The 20,885-nt window shown below is 44.6% G+C and overlaps 1 protein-coding gene across 2 annotated transcripts in view; it reads right to left on the reverse strand.

The window, feature by feature from the left end:
• Positions 1-244: 244 nt before the first annotated feature.
• Positions 245-20,885, reverse strand: part of frem1b (Fras1 related extracellular matrix 1b) — a 295,010-nt gene continuing 274,369 nt past the window's right edge. For both annotated transcript variants that reach the window (XM_085982850.1, XM_085982849.1), the window contains 5 exons: positions 19,578-19,625; positions 19,235-19,408; positions 15,690-15,805; positions 8,834-8,919; positions 245-2,358 (listed from right to left, as the gene is read on the reverse strand). In XM_085982850.1, the coding sequence (XP_085838976.1) occupies positions 2,150-2,358; positions 8,834-8,919; positions 15,690-15,805; positions 19,235-19,408; positions 19,578-19,625 (633 nt within the window). In that variant the 3' untranslated portion in view covers positions 245-2,149. The remainder of the gene's footprint in view (positions 2,359-8,833; positions 8,920-15,689; positions 15,806-19,234; positions 19,409-19,577; positions 19,626-20,885) is intronic.

Raw genomic sequence — 20,885 nt, forward strand, 5'->3', positions numbered from 1 at the left:
GATGTGTCCTGGTTGGCCAATTTTCTTTTGTTGCCACTAATGGGTTCAGATTGTATAGAGCATTTCAGAAGCAAAACAATGCACATCTTGTCTTGGATTATTTTCTACAATATAAAAGGGCAATTGATCCATTATTCATGAGAGGAACAAAATATACCCCTATAACAATGGCCTGTACATTCGTCCTCTTCCAAGTTTCAGAATGGTTGTGTCCAACCAAAGACTACAACTAAAGCCAAGCAAGTTATTTTTGGCATTTTTAATTTTAATTGTTTAATCCTTTTTGGTACATTATGAACCCCACAGAACATTTCATAATAATTCATGGTATAATAATTCATATTTTCTTGAATATGACAATTGAAGCAATCTTATTTACTATGTTAAGACTGGAAACATCACACATGAGGCTGCCACCACATACATCTGTATATATCAATGGAAATGTAGTTACACTGTGGAACAGTAATTGAACTAGCACATATTACAAAGTTTACTATGTCATCACTCATGCAGTCTAAATAAGGATTTATAAAACTTTTTTTTATAAACAGCTTTTTTAATCAAAAATCTTATCTGTCTTTTGCTACAGTGCATACATTTCTGTGTAACTTTTTTTAAAAGCACGAGACAGTAATATTCTTAAATATACTACTGCATACAAGGCACTTAATAATATGCACAGAAACTCTTTTGTGCATGCTAATCTGGTCTGGTTGCTGTTTTGAAATAGCATGATGCGTGAGAATTTTTAAACTACATAGAGGATATTGCATAAATTTAGGCCCAATGTTGATTTTAAAGACCTACAACTGAGAAGTTAGAAGAAAATTATAAGGTGTTTGTCAGAATGAAATACAGTAAAGCCAAAAATGTACTATTGGTGCAAGTTACTAATTTTATTCATTGAGATAATTAGGTGATAGACTGAAGTCCATAGTATAGGATACTAAGTTTGAAAATAGGAGAGAAGATTAGATAAATAAAGAAGTAATAGGTAATGCCAAGCTGAGTCTTAAAAGTCTGTAGATTGTAGAAGGAAAGTATATCTGAGGGAAGTAAGGAGTTCCACAGTTTTGAGGTTTTAGAAAGAATGAATTGGAATTGAATTCCATGAGATGAATCTTGATTTAATGAGACATCAGGAACTATTGTGCTACTTGTGTTCATCACAAGAGCAAAGCACTCAATCGCAATATGTTCACACATACCATACTTTCATTTTCAGTGCTCTGAAGTATTGTTGGTAGGAGCTGTAACACCAACAGTAATGGACATCTAATACAAAGATGTACCTAATGCTTGGTTATCATTTAGTATATATTAATGATGAGGTAAAGTGATAGTGTAAAGGGAATGGAGAGAATTCCAGTCACAACCAGCTGATGACTGTATTGAAATAGCACAAATGGATTAAGAATTGTTTTCATCACTATGAGTAGCAACATCGTAAATACACTTGTAAAGATTTCCTATGGTCGTTAATTCTAATGAAGTGGTAAACTCATTCCTTTAGAATATGTCTATGATTTTACTGGAAATACCAAACTAGAAAGAATAATCCTCAACAAATTGACAACGATGCTACACATACTGACCAGAGCAATTCTTACTCCATGTTGAGTCATGATTATTAAACTATATAGAAGAGGTAGCAGCACCTTAGACAGATGAAAAAACGCTACTGATTAAAGTGCGATACAGGGCTTGCCTCAAATCAAGCTTTTATTCTATTATAGGTCACTGTTTTATATTCTACCTGTTTCTGAAAGTTAATTTTTAGTCTTATTCGTTAAATGTTTTAGGATTCTTCCACTTTTAGATGTCTTGTTCACTTTGTGGCTCGTATCAGGTTTTATCATTGACAATGGAAGTATAACTGATGCATTCAAAATACATTCTTATTACTTTATAATGAATGACTGATCAGGAGCATGAACAATGGAGGCTGTGTTCCCTGGTCGAGTAACTGGCTGCCAATTATGTCAGCAGCAGAATACCTGGAGAGGAATTTATTAACGCATGAATGTACAGGCTTCTGATATGATCATTATTTGGACTTAAAAATAGTCAGCGATTCTGAATATCGCATTTCAGATGGGATTGGCCTGATGTTCCCAAAAACGCTACCTATTTTGTGGCGGATTTGTTAACGTCTTGATACAGAAATGCAGCAGATATATCTCTCCTGTCTTTCATTGCACTGCCTGGGCACCCATTTGCCCTTTCCCTGGACAAGAGCACAGTTGGGCTGAACATTTCTCGGTAGTGAAGATTTATTTTTCTTCCAGTTTGTAAAGGTTACTGGTCTTCCATTTGTCCATGTCCATTTTCCAGAACCAGACTCATCTATTAAGCCTGAAGTAAATATAAAAGAAAGAGTGATACAATCTACCTTGCCAACATTTACATTACACTCTAAATATGGCACAATTTGAACATGTTACACATCTGTCTTCAGTGAGTTAAATGATATTTATTGACCAGAACTTTTAGCATACTTTTGCAGAAGCTATGTTACAAGTATTGACTTTTCAAGGCACTCATTTATGCACTTTATCATCATTAATCTTTACACTGCTTCATTCCATTTGAAAGCCATGGATAACATTTCTCAAAATGGAGTCTCCCAAAATATTCCAAAATGAAGCCTGTAGCACCCAATGTGCAATCTGATTTCTCCCCCAATAAGGATGAAGGTAAAAAAAGGTAATAGCAAAAAAGAAGTTTTGGATGACTTTAGCATTTGCCCTTTTAAGAGATTACTTCCACCTTAATCATTAGTTCCTGGCAGAAACACCTGTTATAAGGTTTAGATTAGTTATGGAGAAGGACAAGGAGCAATCTAGAATAAAAATACTTAACTGGAGAAGGGCTAATTTCAGCGAATTGAGGCGGGATCTGGCCTGGGTAAATTGGAGTCAAATTCTGACAGGCAAAAATATAATGGAGCAATGGACGGCCTTTAAAGAGGAGATGGTTCAGGTACAGTCTAGGTACATTCCTATAAGGGAGAAAGGGAAGGCAACCAAAGCCAGAGCCCCCTGGATGATGAAGGAGTTGGAGAGTAGGATAAGGCAGACAATGGGGGCATATGATAGATGTCAGCTTGTTGATACAAGGGAGAATCAGGCTGAATATAAAAAGTATAGAGGAGAAGTGAAAAAGGAAATAAGAGGGGCAAAGAGACAATATGAGAATAGATTGGCGGGTAACATAAAAGTGAATCCAAAGGTCTTCTATAGGCATATTAACAGTAAAAGAGTTGTCAGAGGAGCGGTGGGCTTGATTAGGGACCAAAATGGAGAACTATCGGTGGAGGCAGAAGCATGGCTGAGGTACTAAATGAATACTTTGCATCGGTGTTTACCAAGGAAGGGAACTTTTCCAAAGCTATGGTAAACAAGGAAGTTGCTGGAATACTGGATAAAATAGATAAAGAGGAGGTACTAGACAGGCTGGTGGTAATCAAAGTGGATAAGTCACCTGGTCCAGATGGGATGCATTCTAAGTTGCTGAGGGAAGTAAGGGTAGAAATTGCGGAGGTGCTGGCCACAATTTTCCAATCCTCCTTAGATAGAGAGGTGGTGCCAAAGGACTGGAGGGTTGCAAATGTTACACCCTTGTTCAAAAAAGGGGAGAAGGATAAAGCTGGCAATTACAGGCCAGTCAGTTTAACGTCAGTGGTGGGGAAGCTTTTAGAAACAATAATCCGGGAGAAAATTAACAGCCATTGGGCGAGCATGGACTAATAAAGAAGAGCCAGCATGGATTTGTTAAGGGCAAATTATGTTTGACTAACTTGATTGAGAATTTGATGAGGTAACAGAGAGGGTGGAGGAGGGCAGGGCGGCTGATGTGTATATGGACTTTCAAAAGGCATTTGATAAAGTACCACATATTAGGCTTGTTAGCAAAATTGAAGCAAATGGGATAAAAGGGGCAGTAGCATCAAAATGGATACAAAATTGGCTAAGGGATAGAAAACAGAAAGTAGTGGTGAATATAATAGCAAAATACTGCGGATGCTGGAAATCTGAAATAACAACAGAAAATTCTGGAAACACTCAGCAGGCCAGGCAGCATCTGTGGAGAGAGAAACAGAGTTAATGTTTCAGGTCTGGGTCCAGGTCAGGTCCCAGACCTGAAACGTTGACTCTGTTTCTCTCTCCACGGATGCTGCCTGACCTGCTGAGTGTTTCCAGCATTTTCTGTTGTTAAGTAGTGGTGAATGGCTGTTTATCACGCTGGAGGGAGGTATACTGTGGAGTTCCCCAAGGTTCAGTATTAGGAACACTGCTGTTTTTGATATACATTAATGACTTGGACTTGGGGGTACAGAATACAATTTCAAAATTTGAAGATGATACGAAATATGGAAGTGTAGTAAACAGTGAGGAAGGTAGTAATAGACTTCAAGAAGACAAAGACAGGCTGGTGGAATGGGTGGACACATGGCAGATGGAATTCAACGTAAAGAAGTGTGAGGGGATACATTTTGTTAGGAAGTATGAGGAGAGACCATACATAGTAAATTGTACAATTTTAAAAGTGGTGCAAGAACAGAGAGACCTGGGGGTGCTTGTGCACAAATCTTTGAAGATGGCAGGACAGGTTAACCAGACAGTTAATAAGGCATATGGGGTCCTGGGCTTTGTAAATAGAGGTACGGTGTACAAAAATCAGGAAGTTATACTAAACCAGGGGTGAGCAATAATTTGTGCTGGAGGGACACTTAACAAGTTTTGGTGAGCTGTTGAGGGCCGCACACCAATGTTCCCCCTAAGGTGCGCGGTTGTGCACCAATCGCGAGGCCCCACATAGGCCGCTCACCAGCTCCTGCCGCTGGAAGAGATGCCGCACAGCACATTTAAAGGGTCCGGGCAAGAAAAAAATTAGAGGGAACATTGCCGCACACATGAAATGAATTGTATTAACAACAGCTACCATTAAAATTAAAAACAGTGAATGGAATGTCCAATATACCCGGGGCCATTTAGTTATGCCTCCACTATGCTAATTAAGTGGAATAATATTAAAAGATTGTGTTTATTTCCAACACCAGATTTCTGATTGGTCACCTTGGAGGACAAGATCTGATTTCTGATTGGTCTCCTTGGAGGCCAAGACACACCCAGCAGTTTATCTGGAATGTGTAATTGTATCCTGCCTGCCTAAGTAAACAAGTACTTTGCAAAGTGTAATTCGAGCCATTCTGACTGCCAGGCTCCAGACAGAATAAAGCTCACATAGAACAGACAGGGCTCACACTCGTGGGTTAAGACCTTCTCCCACCCCCAAACAAGTTCCTGCCTCCCCAACAAGATATTAACCTTCCTCCCACCCCCAAGTTCCTGACCTTCTCCCCCGCCCAAGTTCCTGAACTCCCCATCCCCGCGCCCCCCATAGATGGGGCATTGTGTGTGTGTCACGGATTGTTAACAGATTTATTGGGTATGAAGTGAATAGTGCCAGTGTCATGATTTCTGGATTTTGTCCAGTCCGATGATATCACTGGCCACACACACACTGAGCCTTCTGAGAAATCAACCAGATCTAGGGGGAGGAGAGCTAGAACGTGGTGCACGTGTAAAAAGGGTGTGGTTGGAAGAACATGATCTGTCTTGCCAACAGGATCATGTTCTCGCTCTCATCCCCCCACTTTAGGCCTGGATCACATTCTACCCAATCCCCACTTTGCTATTCGTGCTCTTTACCCCACCCTCGAGTTCCTGACATTCTCTCCCGCCGAGTTCCTGACCTCCTCTCCCCTCCACTCCGATCCTCTCTCTCCCTTCGATCCTCTCTCCCTTTCCCCTCCTCTCTCTCTCTCTCTCTGCCCCCTCCACTCTCTCTCTCTCTGCCCCCTCCACTCTCTCTCTCTCTCCCCCTCCTCTCACTCTCTCCCCCTCCTCTCACTCCCTCCCCCCCTCTCCTCCCCCTCCTCCTCTCTCTCTCTCTCCCTCTCTCTCCTCCCCCTCGCTCTCCTCCCCCTCCTTTCACTCTCTCCCCTCCCTCTCCCCTCCCCTCTCTCTCTCTCTCCCCTCGCCTCTCTCTCCCCTCCACTCTCTCTCTCTCTCCCCCTCCTCTCACTCTCTCCCTCTCCTCACTCCCTCCCCCCTCTCTCCTCCCCCTCCTCCTCTCTCTCTCTCTCCCCCTCTCTCTCCTCCCCCTCGCTCTCCCCCCTCCTTTCACTCTCTCCCCTCTCTCTCCTCCTCTCTCTCTCTCTCCCCCTCCCCTCTCTCTCTCCCCTCCCTCTCCCCTCGCCTCTCTCCTCTCTCTCCCCCTCCTCTCTCCCCACCTTCCTCTCCTCTGCCTCTCTCTCCCCCTCTCTCTCTTTCTCTCTCCACCCTCCCTCTCTCCCCTCCTCTCTCTCCCCTCCTCTCTCTCCCTGTCCTCCCTCTCCTCTTCCTCTCTCCCCTTCCCCCTCTCCCCTTCCCCTCTCTCCCCTTCCTCTCTCCCCTCTTCTCTCTCTCACCCCTCCTCTTCTCTCTCTCTCCCCTCCTCTGTCTCCATCCTCCCTCTCCTCTCTCTCCCCGCCTCTCTCTCTCTCTTCCCCCCTCTTCTCTCTCCCCCTCTTCTCTCCCTCCCCCCTCCTCTCTCTTCCCCCTCCTCCCTCTCCCTCGCTCTCTCTTCCCACCTTCCTCTCCCCACCTCTCCCTCTCCTCTCTCCCTCCTCATCTCTCCCATCCCCTCTTCCATCCTCTCTCCCCCTCCTCTCTCTCTCCCCTCTTCTCTCTCTCCCCTCCTCTCTGTCCCCGTCCTCCCTCTCCTCCATCTCTTCCCCTCCTCTCTGTCTCTTTCTCTCCTCCTCTCTCTCTCACCCCTTCCTCTCTCTCCCCTCTTCTCCCATCCCCTTCCTCTCTCTCTTCCCCTCTTCTCTCTCCCCCTCCTCTCCCTCCCACTCCTCTCTCTTCCCCTCCTCCCTCTCCCTTGCTCTCTCTCCCCACCTCGCTCTCTTCTCCCTCCTCTCTCTGTCTCTCCCTCCTCTCTCTCTCCCCGCCTCCTCTCTCCCCCTCCCCCTCTCTCTCTCCCCTCCCCCTCCTCTGTCTCCCCTCTCTCTCTCCCCCTCCTCTCTCTCTCTCCCCTTTCAGACAACACATCTCACCCAATTGCACCAATAAACTAAAATAGCATCTTATAAGTCACTGGAATGAAATCAAGCCCAGGATTCATTTTGAATTATTTGCTAAAATTCCTTCAGAGACGAGTTGAGACTAAAAACTCGCTGCAAGTTCAAAAATTGTTCTAAGTAAACAATTTTCCAATCGATTCAATTGCGTCAATTCCGAGTCATGCTCCCATGGTGTTATTTTATATATTTATTTATCTGGAAAGTTTGCACAGATTTATGGAAACTGAACCCACAAACCGTGACTAACTCATCTTTCATGTTGCAGTGATAGAGCAGAACGTGAGGTTTCGGGTATGAATACCTTTGTTGGTTTACAAACTGCAGATAATGCAGTAAGTTCCTATTTCCTCGTAATCGCTTCTGTCTGGTTCAGTTTCGATTTCTATTCTCACTCCAGACATTTCCGAGTCAACCGCTGTAAACAGCAGAAAGCGTCCTACACCGCAGTGTTAATATTGTTGATTCATTTTTGCAAACTTGAAATGGGAGGTTGTAGCAATGACACATTGATGCAGCAAACAGCAGATTCAATTTGCCCTGCCTCTGTTTTTGGTTACGACTCCCCTGCTGCCTCGGAGACAGTGACCCCCACCTCCTGGCATCTCGTGGGGTGGACGTTCGAAGCTCAAAGAGAAACTGTTTCCAATGGCTGAAGGGTTGATAATGAGAGGGCACAGATTTAAGGTGACTGGAAAAAGAACCAGAGGTGACATGAGGAAAAACTTTTTTATGCAACGAGTGACTAGGATTTGGAATGCACTGCCTGATAGGGTGGTGGATACAGATTCAATAGTAGCCTTCAAAAGGGAATTGGATAAATACTTGAAGGAGAAAAAAAATGCAGGGATATGGGGAAAGAGCAGAGGAGTGGGACTAACTGGATTGCTCTTCGAAAGAGCCGGCACAGACTCAATGGGCCGAATGGCCTCCTTCTGTGCTGTATTATTCTACGATTCCATCATTCTATGATATACAAGCATTTATTACTGAGTAGGAATCTAGGTGGAAATGATGGAAATTAGGATGGCTGATGCCATCCACTCCTAAACCTGTAATTTTCATGACTGCATTCATTAGATTGAGGGCACATTTTATTCTAGTCATCACTTCAGGTGTAAAACTTCATGTAGCACAAAATGGGTGGATCCCCAGCGGAGCCGTGGTCAAACCCACTTCTGGTTCCCAGGTGTTTGCTTGGCCCTACTTCCGCCCTTCCATTCCACCAAAATTTTGTGGCCTTAGAACATAATTGTGCTTTTAAAGGAGGCCCTGCTTTGTTGTGGACTCTGAAATTAATTTGATCGGACAAGTGAAGAGATCATGCTTAAAGTGGAAAATTATGCTCTGCATAGCAAAACATTGAGAAAACGATATCTGTTTTCTGCATTATAAACTGAACAATTTTGATTGTACCTTGTGCTACAAAATAAAGACTGAGGTATTTGTGTAGTGTGTTGCATAGTAGAGGTTAATGTTCAATCTATGGCTTTGGCTACAGATGTTTCAAATTTTCAACAAATAACCAAACATTCAATGTTCAACATGAGACTATCTAATATTATCTTAAGCCAAGGATGAAAGCCAACCCAAAGACAAATTTCAAATGCTGTCCCTTCAATGTACTACTATTGTAACCTACGGAAGAAAGTCTTGTTAGTTTATGTATCACTATTTCTGAAATTCTCCACATATACATACCAATCCAGAATGGCTGTTTTCTGGCAAAGTTCCAAAGCCATTTCAGTTCCTTCTTGGAATGTACACTGACTAAGTTGGCATGAAACCTACGCACAGAGAAAAAAATGGAAACTTTGATAAATGTCTCTTTGTTGAGAAAATAACAGTTGAAAATTTTATAATTCACTTTGTGACAGTGCCAGAATAAACAATAGTTAGACTCCAATAAAAAGCAAAAATTATTAAAAAAACAAAACTAATATTAAGATAAATAGAATTATCAGGGATAGACTGCAGACTATAGAATGTTAACTGCATTCCGATATTGACTATTGTCTTCATAGAGTCATAGAGTCATAGAGTAATACAGCACGGATAGAGGCCCTTCGGCCCATCGTGTCCGCGCCGGCCATCAAGCCCTGCCTAATCTAATCCCATATTCCAGCATTTGGCCCGTAGCCTTGTATGCTATGGCATTTCAAGTGCACATCCAAATGCTTCTTAAATGTTGTGAGGGTTTCTGCCTCCACAACCCTTTCAGGCAGTGAGTTCCAGACTCCAACCACCCTCTGGGTGAAAAAGTTCTTTCTCAAATCCCCTCTAAACCTCCCGCCCTTTACCTTGAATCTATGCCCCCTAGTTATTGACCCCTCTACTAAGGGAAAAAGCTCCTCAGCATCCATCCTATCTATGCCCCTCATAATTTTGTACACCTCAATCATGTCCCCCCTCAGCCTCCTCTGCTCCAAGGAAAACAAACCCAATCTGCCCAGTCTCTCTTCATAGCTGAAGCGCTCCAGCCCTGGTAACATCCTGGTGAACCTCCTCTGCACCCTCTCTAACGCGATCACATCCTTCCTGTAGTGTGGCGACCAGAACTGCACACAGTATTCCAGCTGTGGCCTAACCAGTGTTTTATACAGCTCCATCATAACCTCCTTGCTCTTATATTCAATGCCTCGGCTAATGAAGGCAAGTATCCCATATGCCTTTTTTACCACCTTATCCACCTGTTCCGCCGCCTTCAGGGATCTGTGTACTTGCACGCCCAGATCCCTCTGACCCTCCGTCTTGCCTAGGGTCTTTCCATTCATTGTGTATTCCTTTGCCTTGTTAGTCCCCCCAAAGTGCATCACCTCGCACTTTTCCGGGTTAAATTCCATTTGCCACTGTTCCGCCCATCTGACCAACCCATCTATATCGTCCTGCAGACTGAGGCTACCCTCCTCGCTATTTACCACCCTACCAATTTTTGTATCATCCGCGAACTTACTGATCATACCCTTTACATTCATATCCAAGTCATTAATGTAGACCACAAACAGCAAGGGACCCAGCACCGATCCCTGTGGTACCCCACTGGCCACAGTCTTCCAGTCACAAAAACAACCTTCGACCATCACCCTCTGCCTTCTGCCACTAAGCCAGTTTTGTATCCAATGTGCCAAGGCACCCTGGATTCCATGGGCTCTTACCTTCTTGACCAGTCTCCTGTGCGGGACTTTATCGAAGGCCTTACTGAAATCCATGTATACCACATCCACTGCGTTACCCTCATCCACACACCTAGTCACCCCCTCAAAAAATTCAATCAAATTAGTCAGACATGACCTTCCCTTGACAAAGCCATGTTGACTATCCCTGATTAATCCTTGCCTCTCCAAGTGGAGACAAATTTTGTCCCTCAGGATTTTTTCCAATAATTTTCCTACCACTGATGTTAGGCTCACTGGCCTGTAGTTCCCCGGTTTTTCCCTACTACCCTTCTTGAATAATGGTACTACATTAGCGGTTCTCCAGTCCTCTGGCACATCCCCTGTGACCAGAGAGGTCCTGAATATATGTGTTAGAGCCCCCGCAATCTCCTCCTTTGCCTCACACAGCAGCCTGGGATACATTTCATCCGGGCCTGGGGATTTATCCATTTTTAGGCCAGCTAAAACCGCCAATACCTCCTCCCTCTCGATGTTAATATGTTTGAGCATATCACAGTCCCCCCGCCCTATTTCTATGTCTACATCGTCCTTCTCCATAGTGAAAACAGATGCAAAAAATTCATTTAGAACCCCTCCTACATCTTCCGGCTCCACACACAGATTGCCACTTTTGTCCCTAATGGGCCCTATTTTTTCCCTAGTTATCCTCTTACCCTTAATATACTTATAAAACATCTTCGGATTTTCCTTTATTTTGCTCGCCAGTGTTATTTCATGGCCCCTCCTTGATCTCCTAATTTCTTTTTTAAGTATCCCCCTGCACTTTTTGTACTCCTCTAGGGCTTCCTCCGTCTTTAGCCTTTTGTATCTACCAAAAGCCCTCCTTTTTTTCCTAATCCATTCTCGTATATCCCCTGACATCCAAGGTTCCCTGTGGTTTTTGGAACCACCCTTGACCTTTACGGGAACATGTTGCCATTGTATGATCTCAATCTCCCTTCTGAAAGCCTCCCATTGCTCCAATGCGGATTTTCCTACAAGTAGCTGATCCCAGTCCATTTTGGCCAGATCCTGCCTTATCCTATTAAAATCGGCCTTCCCCCAATTTAGAACCTTTATTTCCGGCCCATCCCTGTCCTTTTCCATGACCACCTTAAATCTTACCATATTATGGTCACTATCACCAAAGTGCTCACCTACTAGCACTTTTTCCACTTGGCCGGCCACATTCCCTAGAATTAGGTCCAGTACTGCCCCCTCTCTTGTAGGACTTTCTACATGCTGGCTCAAAAAGCTCTCCTGGATGCACTTTAAGAATTCTACACCCTCTGAGCCTTTCACACTCTGACTCTCCCAGTTAATATTGGGGAAGTTGAAATCCCCCATTATTATTACCCTATTATTTGCACATTTCTCTGAGATTTGCCTACATATCTGTTCCTCTATCTCCCCCTGACTGTTTGGAGGCCTATAGTACACTCCCAGCAAAGTGCTTGCCCCCTTTTTGTTTTTAAGCTCCACCCATATGGCCTCATTAGAGGACCCTGCTAATATATCATCCCTCCTTACTGCAGTAATTGACTCCTTAATTAATATTGCGACACCCCCTCCTCTTATACCTCCCCCTCTGTCTCGCCTGAAGATTCTGTACCCCGGAATATTGAGCTGCCAGTCTTGCCCCTCCCTCAACCATGTCTCCGTGATAGCAACAATATCATACTCCCATGTGTTTATCAACACCTTCAGTTCATCCACCTTATTTGCAAGACTCCTTGCATTAAAATAGATGCCATCCAGCCTTGCCCTTATATATTTGCCCTGTCTACCAAGCTGACTTGTTTTTTTCTCTATAATTGGCAGCACATCCCCCCCTATTTCAGCTCCCCTCTGTATCCCATCCCCCTGCCAAGTTAGTTTAAACCCCCCCCAACAGTGCTAGCAAACCTCCCCGCAAGGATATGCTGCATTCTGGACTCTATCAGAAAGACTTGAAAGATTTTCATTTATATAGCACCTTTCACAACCTCAGGACATCCCAAAGCACTTTACAGTCGATTAAATACTTCTAAGGTGTAGGCATTGTTGTAATGTAGGAACTGTGGCAGCCAATCTGTGCACAGCAAGGTCCCACAAACCGAAATGTGATGATGACCAGATAATCTGTTTTAGTGAGTTTAGTTGAGGGATAAATATTGGCCAGGACACCAGGGAGAGCTCCCCATCTCTTCTTCAAAATAGTGCCATGGGATCTTTTATATCAACCTGAGGGGGCAGACTGAGCCTCGATTTAATGTCTCAACCGAAAGACAGCACGTCTGACTGTGCAACACTCCCTCAGTACTGCACTGGAGTGTCATCCTAGATTTTGTGCTCAAATCTCTTGAGTGGGACTTGAAGCTACAACCACTGACTCAGAGGAGAGAATGCAACCAATGAGCCACGGGCTGACACTTAATACTGTATCCATCTAAGTAAGAAAAGAAGCTCCATTCCACACAATGCCCTCCTAACTAAAAGGTAATTGTCCACCTGGATGTACTTACTTGTCTACTTTTATTTCAGCTGTCTTGAGTAGACATGTCCTACCGACATCACGCTACTTAATTTTTTCACAGCTATTGTTACCTCCTCCCTTAAACTCACTGGGCTGGATTTTATCAATGGAGGCGAGTAGGAGGTGGGACTCCCACTTTTGGGGTTGTAGTCCCGCCTCTATCGAGTTGTGGCCAACCCACTCGATTTTCCCTTGATTGACCTTGTTGAGCCCGCCCAGCGGGCTCAGCAGGCCAATTAAGGGCCACCCGGCAACAGGTGACATCACAGATTGACATTTCATCTGTCAAGAGCTTTTGACAGATGGAATATCAGCATTTGACAGCTCTATGAAGCTGTCAAACACTGATAATCTGTACTCTAAGTTAATTCCTTCCTCTCCGGCTGATTTAGAGATCTCTCCAGAACAGAAAGCAGAGGCTGCAACTTTTGACAGCTCGCGGCCATTCTGCTTCCTGTGCCGGTGAGATGAGGGACTCCCGAGACCTGAAGGAAGGAAGCCTACATTAGTAAGTAAAGGTAAGTAAAACTTATTTAAACACTTTACACACACCAAACACACTTACTTCTGCACTCATGCACCCATCACTCACCTGAACACCGGACATCCCGAACCCTCTAAGTCCTTCAGCCCGACGGTCCGCCTTGCTAACTTGGCGTGGTTTGGAGCCATCGGGCAGCCCACACTTCAGGGATAAAAATAGGGATTAGGCTAAAAACTGCCTGTTAACTACCTGTTAACAGGCAGTTAATTGGCACTAATCCCTTTCATGTCTCGGGGAGGCGGCTCCCAGCACAGGTCGGGTACCCGCCTCCTGGGAAACGGGCATGGAGGTGGGTTGTGGGTGGGATGGGTTTGTGCCCCCCCGATTTCGTGATTTTAACACACCACACGCCTCCATTTCCACCTCCACAGCCCTGGGAAATTCTAGCCCACTGTGTTGAAATCAAGACCTTTCACACCGTCTCCTATTTTAATTTATTCTTTTTAAGGATATCAGAACTGTGGGAGGTCTGACCCTCTGCAGTCTTTTGTCATTCTACGATCTATCAGCTTTTAAACCCCAAACTTGACTTCACTCAATCACTAATTCATGATTTATCTAATCTTCTCTCCGATGCGTTTCAAACATTGCTGGTATCCGGGATTATGGATCTTGCCTCTTTATTTAGAATCTAAGTTGTCTTGCACTTTTAACCTAAGACAAGAATTGGCTAATCAGTTACCAGATATAGTAAAATATGAAATGAACTAAAGATCATTTCAGGAAAATTACATTAGTCTATTAACCAAAGGGTTAAAAAATACAAAAGACAAAGTTGAGAAGCAAATGGAGCAGCAGACATGGGGGGAGAAATTCAGTATCGCCCCAATTGGGGCGCAATTATCAGCCGGGTGCAAAGATTAGCGCCTGGCGCTAATTATCGCCTCCGCCTGCAAACTTGGCTTTTATCGCCCCGGAGGTGATTGGAGCACTAAATCAGGTGCTACACACCTGTCTTAAGGCGCAAAGGCTGAGGAGCGAGGCGCTACCTCAGAGCACTGGCGAAGCTCATGTGATGTCAGTCAACAATAGAACACAGATACAATGGTGCCGGCCAGTTCTTAAAGGGGAGGGTCGATCTTGCTCTCCATCCACATCCTGCTCATTGCAGCCTTGAATCTCAGCCTGAATCTCGGCCTAGAGAGACCTGTACATCAAATCTGCTGGAAAGAACAATGGAGAGGCCCAGGGAAAGAGCTCAGAGCGCAGCCCCCACAGTCTCTTCTAAATCGATACAAGGAAGGGCAAATCAAAATGAACCTGCAAAGTGATGCTCAGTACCCTAAACTCCTTCACACAGCGTTGAATCTCTCCAGAAGTCTCTCTCTCTCTCAGAATGCGTGGTGCAAAAATGTCACCAACAAAAAAAGGCAGGAAGCAGTTGCCTTTAAATAGCGCTCCCCCAGTCCCTTCCTGACTGCAAAACGTTCCCTTCAACCTGTCGTTGCTAGCGGCAGGCGGTAAGGCAGGGGGCGCCACTCAATATCTGGTCTGGGGCGTTACCGGGGCATTGCACACTCGACTGACGTCACGATCTACTGGCGCAGGAGATCATGGCGGTAGTGTTTAGCGCTGCCGCAAAATGTCTAGTTAATTTCGTGAGCGGCACAAACATCGCCGTGCACGGGCGCTAGTTGCTTTGCGCCCCATTAGCGCCCTCTTAAGGCGCTAACGGGAGGCGCAAACCAACTGAATTTTCCCCCCATGGACTCTTATTAAAAGATTATAATGATTTTTGGGAGAGTTAGTTACTTTTTAAAAGTGTAACTTTTTAAGAAATTTACTGTACTTACACTACTCTTAGAAATTTAATAGAACACTACAATACCAATAGACAGCCTTTAGTTGGTAAAACAGTCTTGCATTATTCTGCTGCAATCTTTGGAACTATCACTTAGATTAGCTGACATTTTTGACTCAAGATTAAGAGGAAAATGACAATTATTTTGAATGAACAGAAGTCTTTGTGTGGTATCTTGCAGTAATTACAGGTCTGAAATATTATCAGAATCTTTTAACAACATAGATTATTGCCTTATCATATAATGTAATTAAACAGCATACGTCATTGACTGAAACCACTTTGTATAGCAACAGCAACATGCTTTCAGCCAAAGACCATTCCCCAGCTATAGTACTGGAACAGTCAGAGTAAAGCAGTTACTGCTAGAAACATATTAGTAAGTAGTTCCCATTGTTCCTGACAGAACTGTCCTTGGTTTTCCTATCATTTACTGTCTACTACTGGCTTAAACTTGATATCCTTAAATAGATGCCTTGGAGATTTTTGAAATGAGCTTTACTGAGTGAAACTTTATTTGACAATTGACAAAAGTTGCTCACATTTGCCTACAGGCCATTTCAGCTCCTTCCCAGGTTGCATTTCTCTCAGGATTCTGGAGATAACAATGTTTCTTGTGCTGGGTCCAGTCTGAAGGACATTCCATTTGTTGATTGTCCTGTAAGTACACAAAATTGTAATTGCTGTTTAACATAGTATTTGTTCCAAATATGTTGCAGTTTTAAAATAAAAATGATTGAAAACTTCTCCTATGTTTAGAGTTCGACTAAAACTGTTTATTTTGTGACTTTTTTTTTAAAGAAATGTAAGCACTGAGGTTATGCAGAACAGAATGCAGGAAATGAGCAATACACACAAGGTTCAATCCCTCCTTCTGTTCTGAGTTAGCGGATCTCAATTGAGGCACTGGGGTGAGGCACAACAATTAGACACAGGGCCCCTAGGCTAAGGAGGGGCAACAATTGGTCAGGTTCCCATCCTGATCACTATCTAATGATCCTTACTGGAAACTGTGAGTGTTTGGACATCAGATGTGAACATAATCAGATTCAGTTGTGATGCACTCCGTGGTTGTATTGTTTGCCAACACTCTGTCTAGGCTCACACACGAAGAATGATCACTTGTGGAAGGTACTTTGGGCTGGTTGCATCAATGGAACTGCACAGCTGTTTGAGCCTTCATGAGAAAGGGAGGACAACTCTCCTTAGGGCAGAGAAGCTTAAAGGGAGATTCAGTAACAGCATTCAAAATTATGGGGGCTTTTGATGGAATAGATAAGGAGAAGCTGTTTCCTCTGGCAACTGGGTCAGTAACCAGAGGTCATAGATTAAAATAATTGGCAAAAGAACTAGAGGGGAAATGAGGAGAACTATTTTCACACAGAGGGTTGTTAAGATCTAGAACGCGCAGCCTGAAAGGTTGGTCATGGTGTGGAGATGCCGGAGTTGGACTGAGGTGGACAAATGTAAGAAGTCACACAACACCAGGTTATAGTCCAACAGCTTTATTTGAAGTCACACGCTTTCGGAGCGCTGCTCCTTCGTCAGGTGAAGTGGAGAGATGCATAAAGACACAGCTTATATAGTCAGAGAATAATGTCAGATGTTTACAGGTAATCTTTCTAACTGCCATTTATCACACCTCGGCAGAGAGATAATCACAGCAATCAAAGGTGTGGATGGTGTCCAAACAGGTCAGTCAGGAAAACATTACATCAAAGAACAATGAGGTGGGGTCACAAGGGGTCAAATGTTGCAGATGCTGGGGTCTGTGTGAAAAACAAAAAACATTTTTTTTGCTGGAAATCACAGCAGGTCCGGCCGCATCTGTGTAGAGAGAACAAGCCAACGACGACGCGAGTCTGGATGACCCTACGTCAGGTGGGGTTACATGTAGCGTGACATGAACCCAAGATCCCGGTTCAGGCCGTCCTCATGGGTGCGGAACTTGGCTATCAGTTTCTGCTCGACGATTTTGCGTTGTCGTGTGTCTCGAAGGCCGCCTTGGAGAATGCTTACCCGAAGATCGGAGGCTGAATGTCCTTGACTGCTGAAGTGTTCCCCGACTGGGAGGGAACACTCCTGCCTGGCGATTGTTGCGCGGTGTCCGTTCATCCGTTGTCGCAGTGTCTGCATGGTCTCGCCGATGTACCATGCTCCGGGGCATCCTTTCCTGCAACGTATGAGGTAGACAACGTTGGCCGAGTCACATGAGTATGTACCATGTACCTGGTGGGTGGTGTCCTCACGTGTGATGATGGTATCTGTGTTGATGATCCAGCATGTCTTGCAGAGGTTGCTGTGGCAGGGTTGTGTGGTGTCGTGGTCGCTGTTCTCCTGAAAGCTGGGTAATTTGCTGCAAACGGTAGTCTGTTTGAGGTTAGGTGGCTGTTTGAAGGCGAGTAGTGGAGGCGTGGGGATGGCCTTAGCGAGGTGTTCGTCGTCATCGATGACATGTTGAAGGCTGCGAAGAACATGGCGTAGTTTCTCTGCTCCGGGGAAGTACTGGACGACGAAGGGTACTCTGTTGGTTGTGTCCCATGTTTGTCTTCTGAGGAGGTCTATACGATTTTTCGCTGTGGCCCGTCGGAACTGTCGATCGACGAGTCGAGCGTCATATCCCATTCTTACGAGGGCGTCTTTCAGCATCTGTAGGTGTCCATCGCGTTCCTTCTCATCTGAGCAGACCCTGTGTATTCGCAGGGCTTGTCCATAGGGGATGGCTTCTTTAACATGGTTAGGGTGGAAGCTGGCGAAGTGGAGCATCGTGAGGTTGTCCGTGGGCTTGCGGTAGAGTGAAGTGCTGAGGTGTCCGTCTTTGATGGAGATTCGTGTGTCCAAGAATGAAACCGATTCTGAGGAGTAGTCCATGGTGAGTTTGATGGTGGGATGGAACTTGTTGATGTTATCGTGTAGTCTTTTCAGTGAATCTTCGCCATGGGTCCATAGGAAGAAAATGTCGTCGATGTATCTGGTGTATAGCATTGGTTGGAGGTCCTGTGCAGCGAAGAAGTCTTGCTCGAACTTGTGCATGAAGGTGTTGGCGTATTGGGGTGCAAATTTGGTCCCCATGGCTGTTCCGTGTGTTTGTGTAAAGAACTGGTTGTCGAAGGTGAAGACATTGTGGTCAAGGATGAAGCGGATGAGTTGTAGGATGGCGTCTGGAGATTGGCTGTTGTTGGTGTTGAGTACTGAGGCTGTCGCAGCGATGCCGTCTTCGTGGGGGATACTGGTGTAGAGTGCCGAGATGTCCATTGTGGCGAGGAGTGTTCCTGGTTCAACTGGTCCGTTGGTGCTGAGTTTCTGTAAGAAGTCTGTAGTGTCGCGACAGAAGCTGGGGGTTCCCTGTACAATGGGTTTCAGGATGCCCTCAACGTATCCAAAGAGGTTCTCACACAGGGTTCCATTGCCTGATACGATAGGATGTCCGGGTGTGTTGGCTTTGTGTATCTTTGGGAGGCAGTAGAAGTCTCCCATGCGGGGAGTACGTGGGATGAGAGCGCGTAGGATGCTTTGAAGGTCTGAATCGAAGGTCTTGATCAGTCTGTTGAGTTGGCGGGTGTTGATTGGTGGAAGCAGATTCCATGGGAACTTTCAAAAGGCAATTTGGACATTTATTGAAGGGGACTCATTTGCAGGATTATGGGGAAAAAACTGGGGTGTGGGACTAAATTGGACAGCTCTTTCAAAAGGCCAATACAGGCATGATGGGCCAAATGGCCCCCTTCTGTGCTATAGACGGGGTACTTGGGAACTTGTTATGATAGGAGTCCCTGCCTCTGCCCCTTTGTATACCGCTAGGCTTATAAGAGGCAGACAGAGACGCTGCTCCTTCCAATGTCCCAAAGAATCGCCTATTTTAAAACTAGGACCCAGCGTATCTGGGTCCCAGCCTAAGGTCCTTCCAGCATGGGAGTACACCAGAAGAACCGGGGATCTTTGGCTTCTTTATGCCTAGCGTAACAAATGTCATAACTCCTGCCTTAATGGGTGGAAACAGTACAATTAAGAATCATTCTAGGGATAGATGTGAATCCCTGCTGTAGCGTAAAATCATGTAGGAGTTGTAATAAGTGAAAACATCTACCTGATCCACGTTGCTGAATGACTGAGTATTTTCAGCTACAAATGGGAAGTCTTTTTGGAGCAGGTCACGTGTCTGGATTAGACGGAATGGGAGCACAGGCCACTGCCATCCACTGGATTGTGAGGAGATCGGAACTTTTTTCTCTTCGATTCTTATTGGCACCATCCCATGGTACTGTAAAATAACAAAGAATGGTGATTTATTTTTTCAACATAATGCGTTCTTTTCCCATAATTCATCTTTCTTCTCTCAGTTGCATCGCTGATGTAATTCTTTAAATGTTAAACTGTTTTTAAAAAACATTGTTGGAAAGTAACAAATATATTTGTTAAGAAAAACTTACCGTCCACACAATCTCCCCATTCTTTCTCTGAATTGATGAGGGGGGAATCTGCAAATAATTACACGTTAAATTAATCACAATTTTAGACTCACAATAGCCAAAATGAATTATATAAAATGAAACTAATATCAGATTAATAATATTTTGGCAGTTTAATTTCATATCTTTAAATCATTCTTGATAAGATTACTTAAGCAGTTTAAGTAAAGGGGAAAAGTTAAATATTTGGGATTCTGTTGGTTTAAGAAGAGTAAAACAAGGTTACACTGCAGTAGGAGTAAATTGGCACAGCAGGCAGTGGAAACCAGTTTTCTAATCCATCAGCAGGGGTGACTCATTTGGCTGTAAACAAACAAACAGTATAAAAAGACCAGTCCTAGTGCGAGCAAGCACTGAGTGTGAGTCATCAAAGAGTGCTGTGAGTTTAGGTATGTGTGAATTAGGGTAAGTGGGGTGTTAGGTGCTCTTTTCAAACTTTAACTCTGTGGGTTGTAGTTAATAAGGCCTTTCTGGTGCAGAGTGACTGTTGGTAAACCATTTAACTGGTGTAACTAGAGGGATTGATTTAATTTAAATCCAATTAATTAAAGGGGATACTAGCATCTAAAATAGGGCAGAGGGTGTCCATAACTAACAATAAAAAATTTAATGAATTACATAGAATGGAGCAGGTGATGTGTTACTGTTGCGAGATGTGGGAGCCGGTGAACCCCATTGAGGCTCACGGTGATTACGTCTGTGGCAAGTGTCTGCTGCTACAGGAACTCCAGCTCCGTGTTGATGAGCTGGAGTCTGAGCTTCAGACACTGCGACACATCAGGGAGGGGGAGAAATACCTGGACTCTGTGTATCAGGAGGTGGTCACACCTATGAAGTTAATTAATTCAGATGTAGCCCATGATCAGGGACAGGACGGTGTGACTACGAGTGAGGCAGGTACGGGGATCCAGGAGGTAGAGCTGGAGGAGCCGCAGCCCTTGCTCTTGTCCAACAGGTTCGAGGTTCTTACTCCCTGTGGGGACAGGAGCAGGGACTGCAGGGAGGATGAGCAACCTGGCCACAGCACTGTGGAACGTGGGGCCATTCAAGAGGGGGGAGTAAATAGAAATGTTGTAGTCGTAGGGGATAGTATTATTAGGGGGATAGATAGAGTTCTCTGCAGCCGAGAGCGAGAGTCCCAAAGGCTGTGTTGCCTACCCGGTGCCAGGGTTAAGGACATCTCCTCTGGGCTGGAAAGAAACTTGCAGTGGGAGGGGGTGGATCCAGTTGTCGTGGTCCATGTTGGTACAAACGACGTAGATAGGACTA

This window comes from Somniosus microcephalus, chromosome 3, assembly GCF_052327205.1.
Source record: "Somniosus microcephalus isolate GS21.2 chromosome 3, FLI_Smic_1.0, whole genome shotgun sequence".
Lineage (NCBI taxonomy): Eukaryota > Metazoa > Chordata > Chondrichthyes > Squaliformes > Somniosidae > Somniosus > Somniosus microcephalus.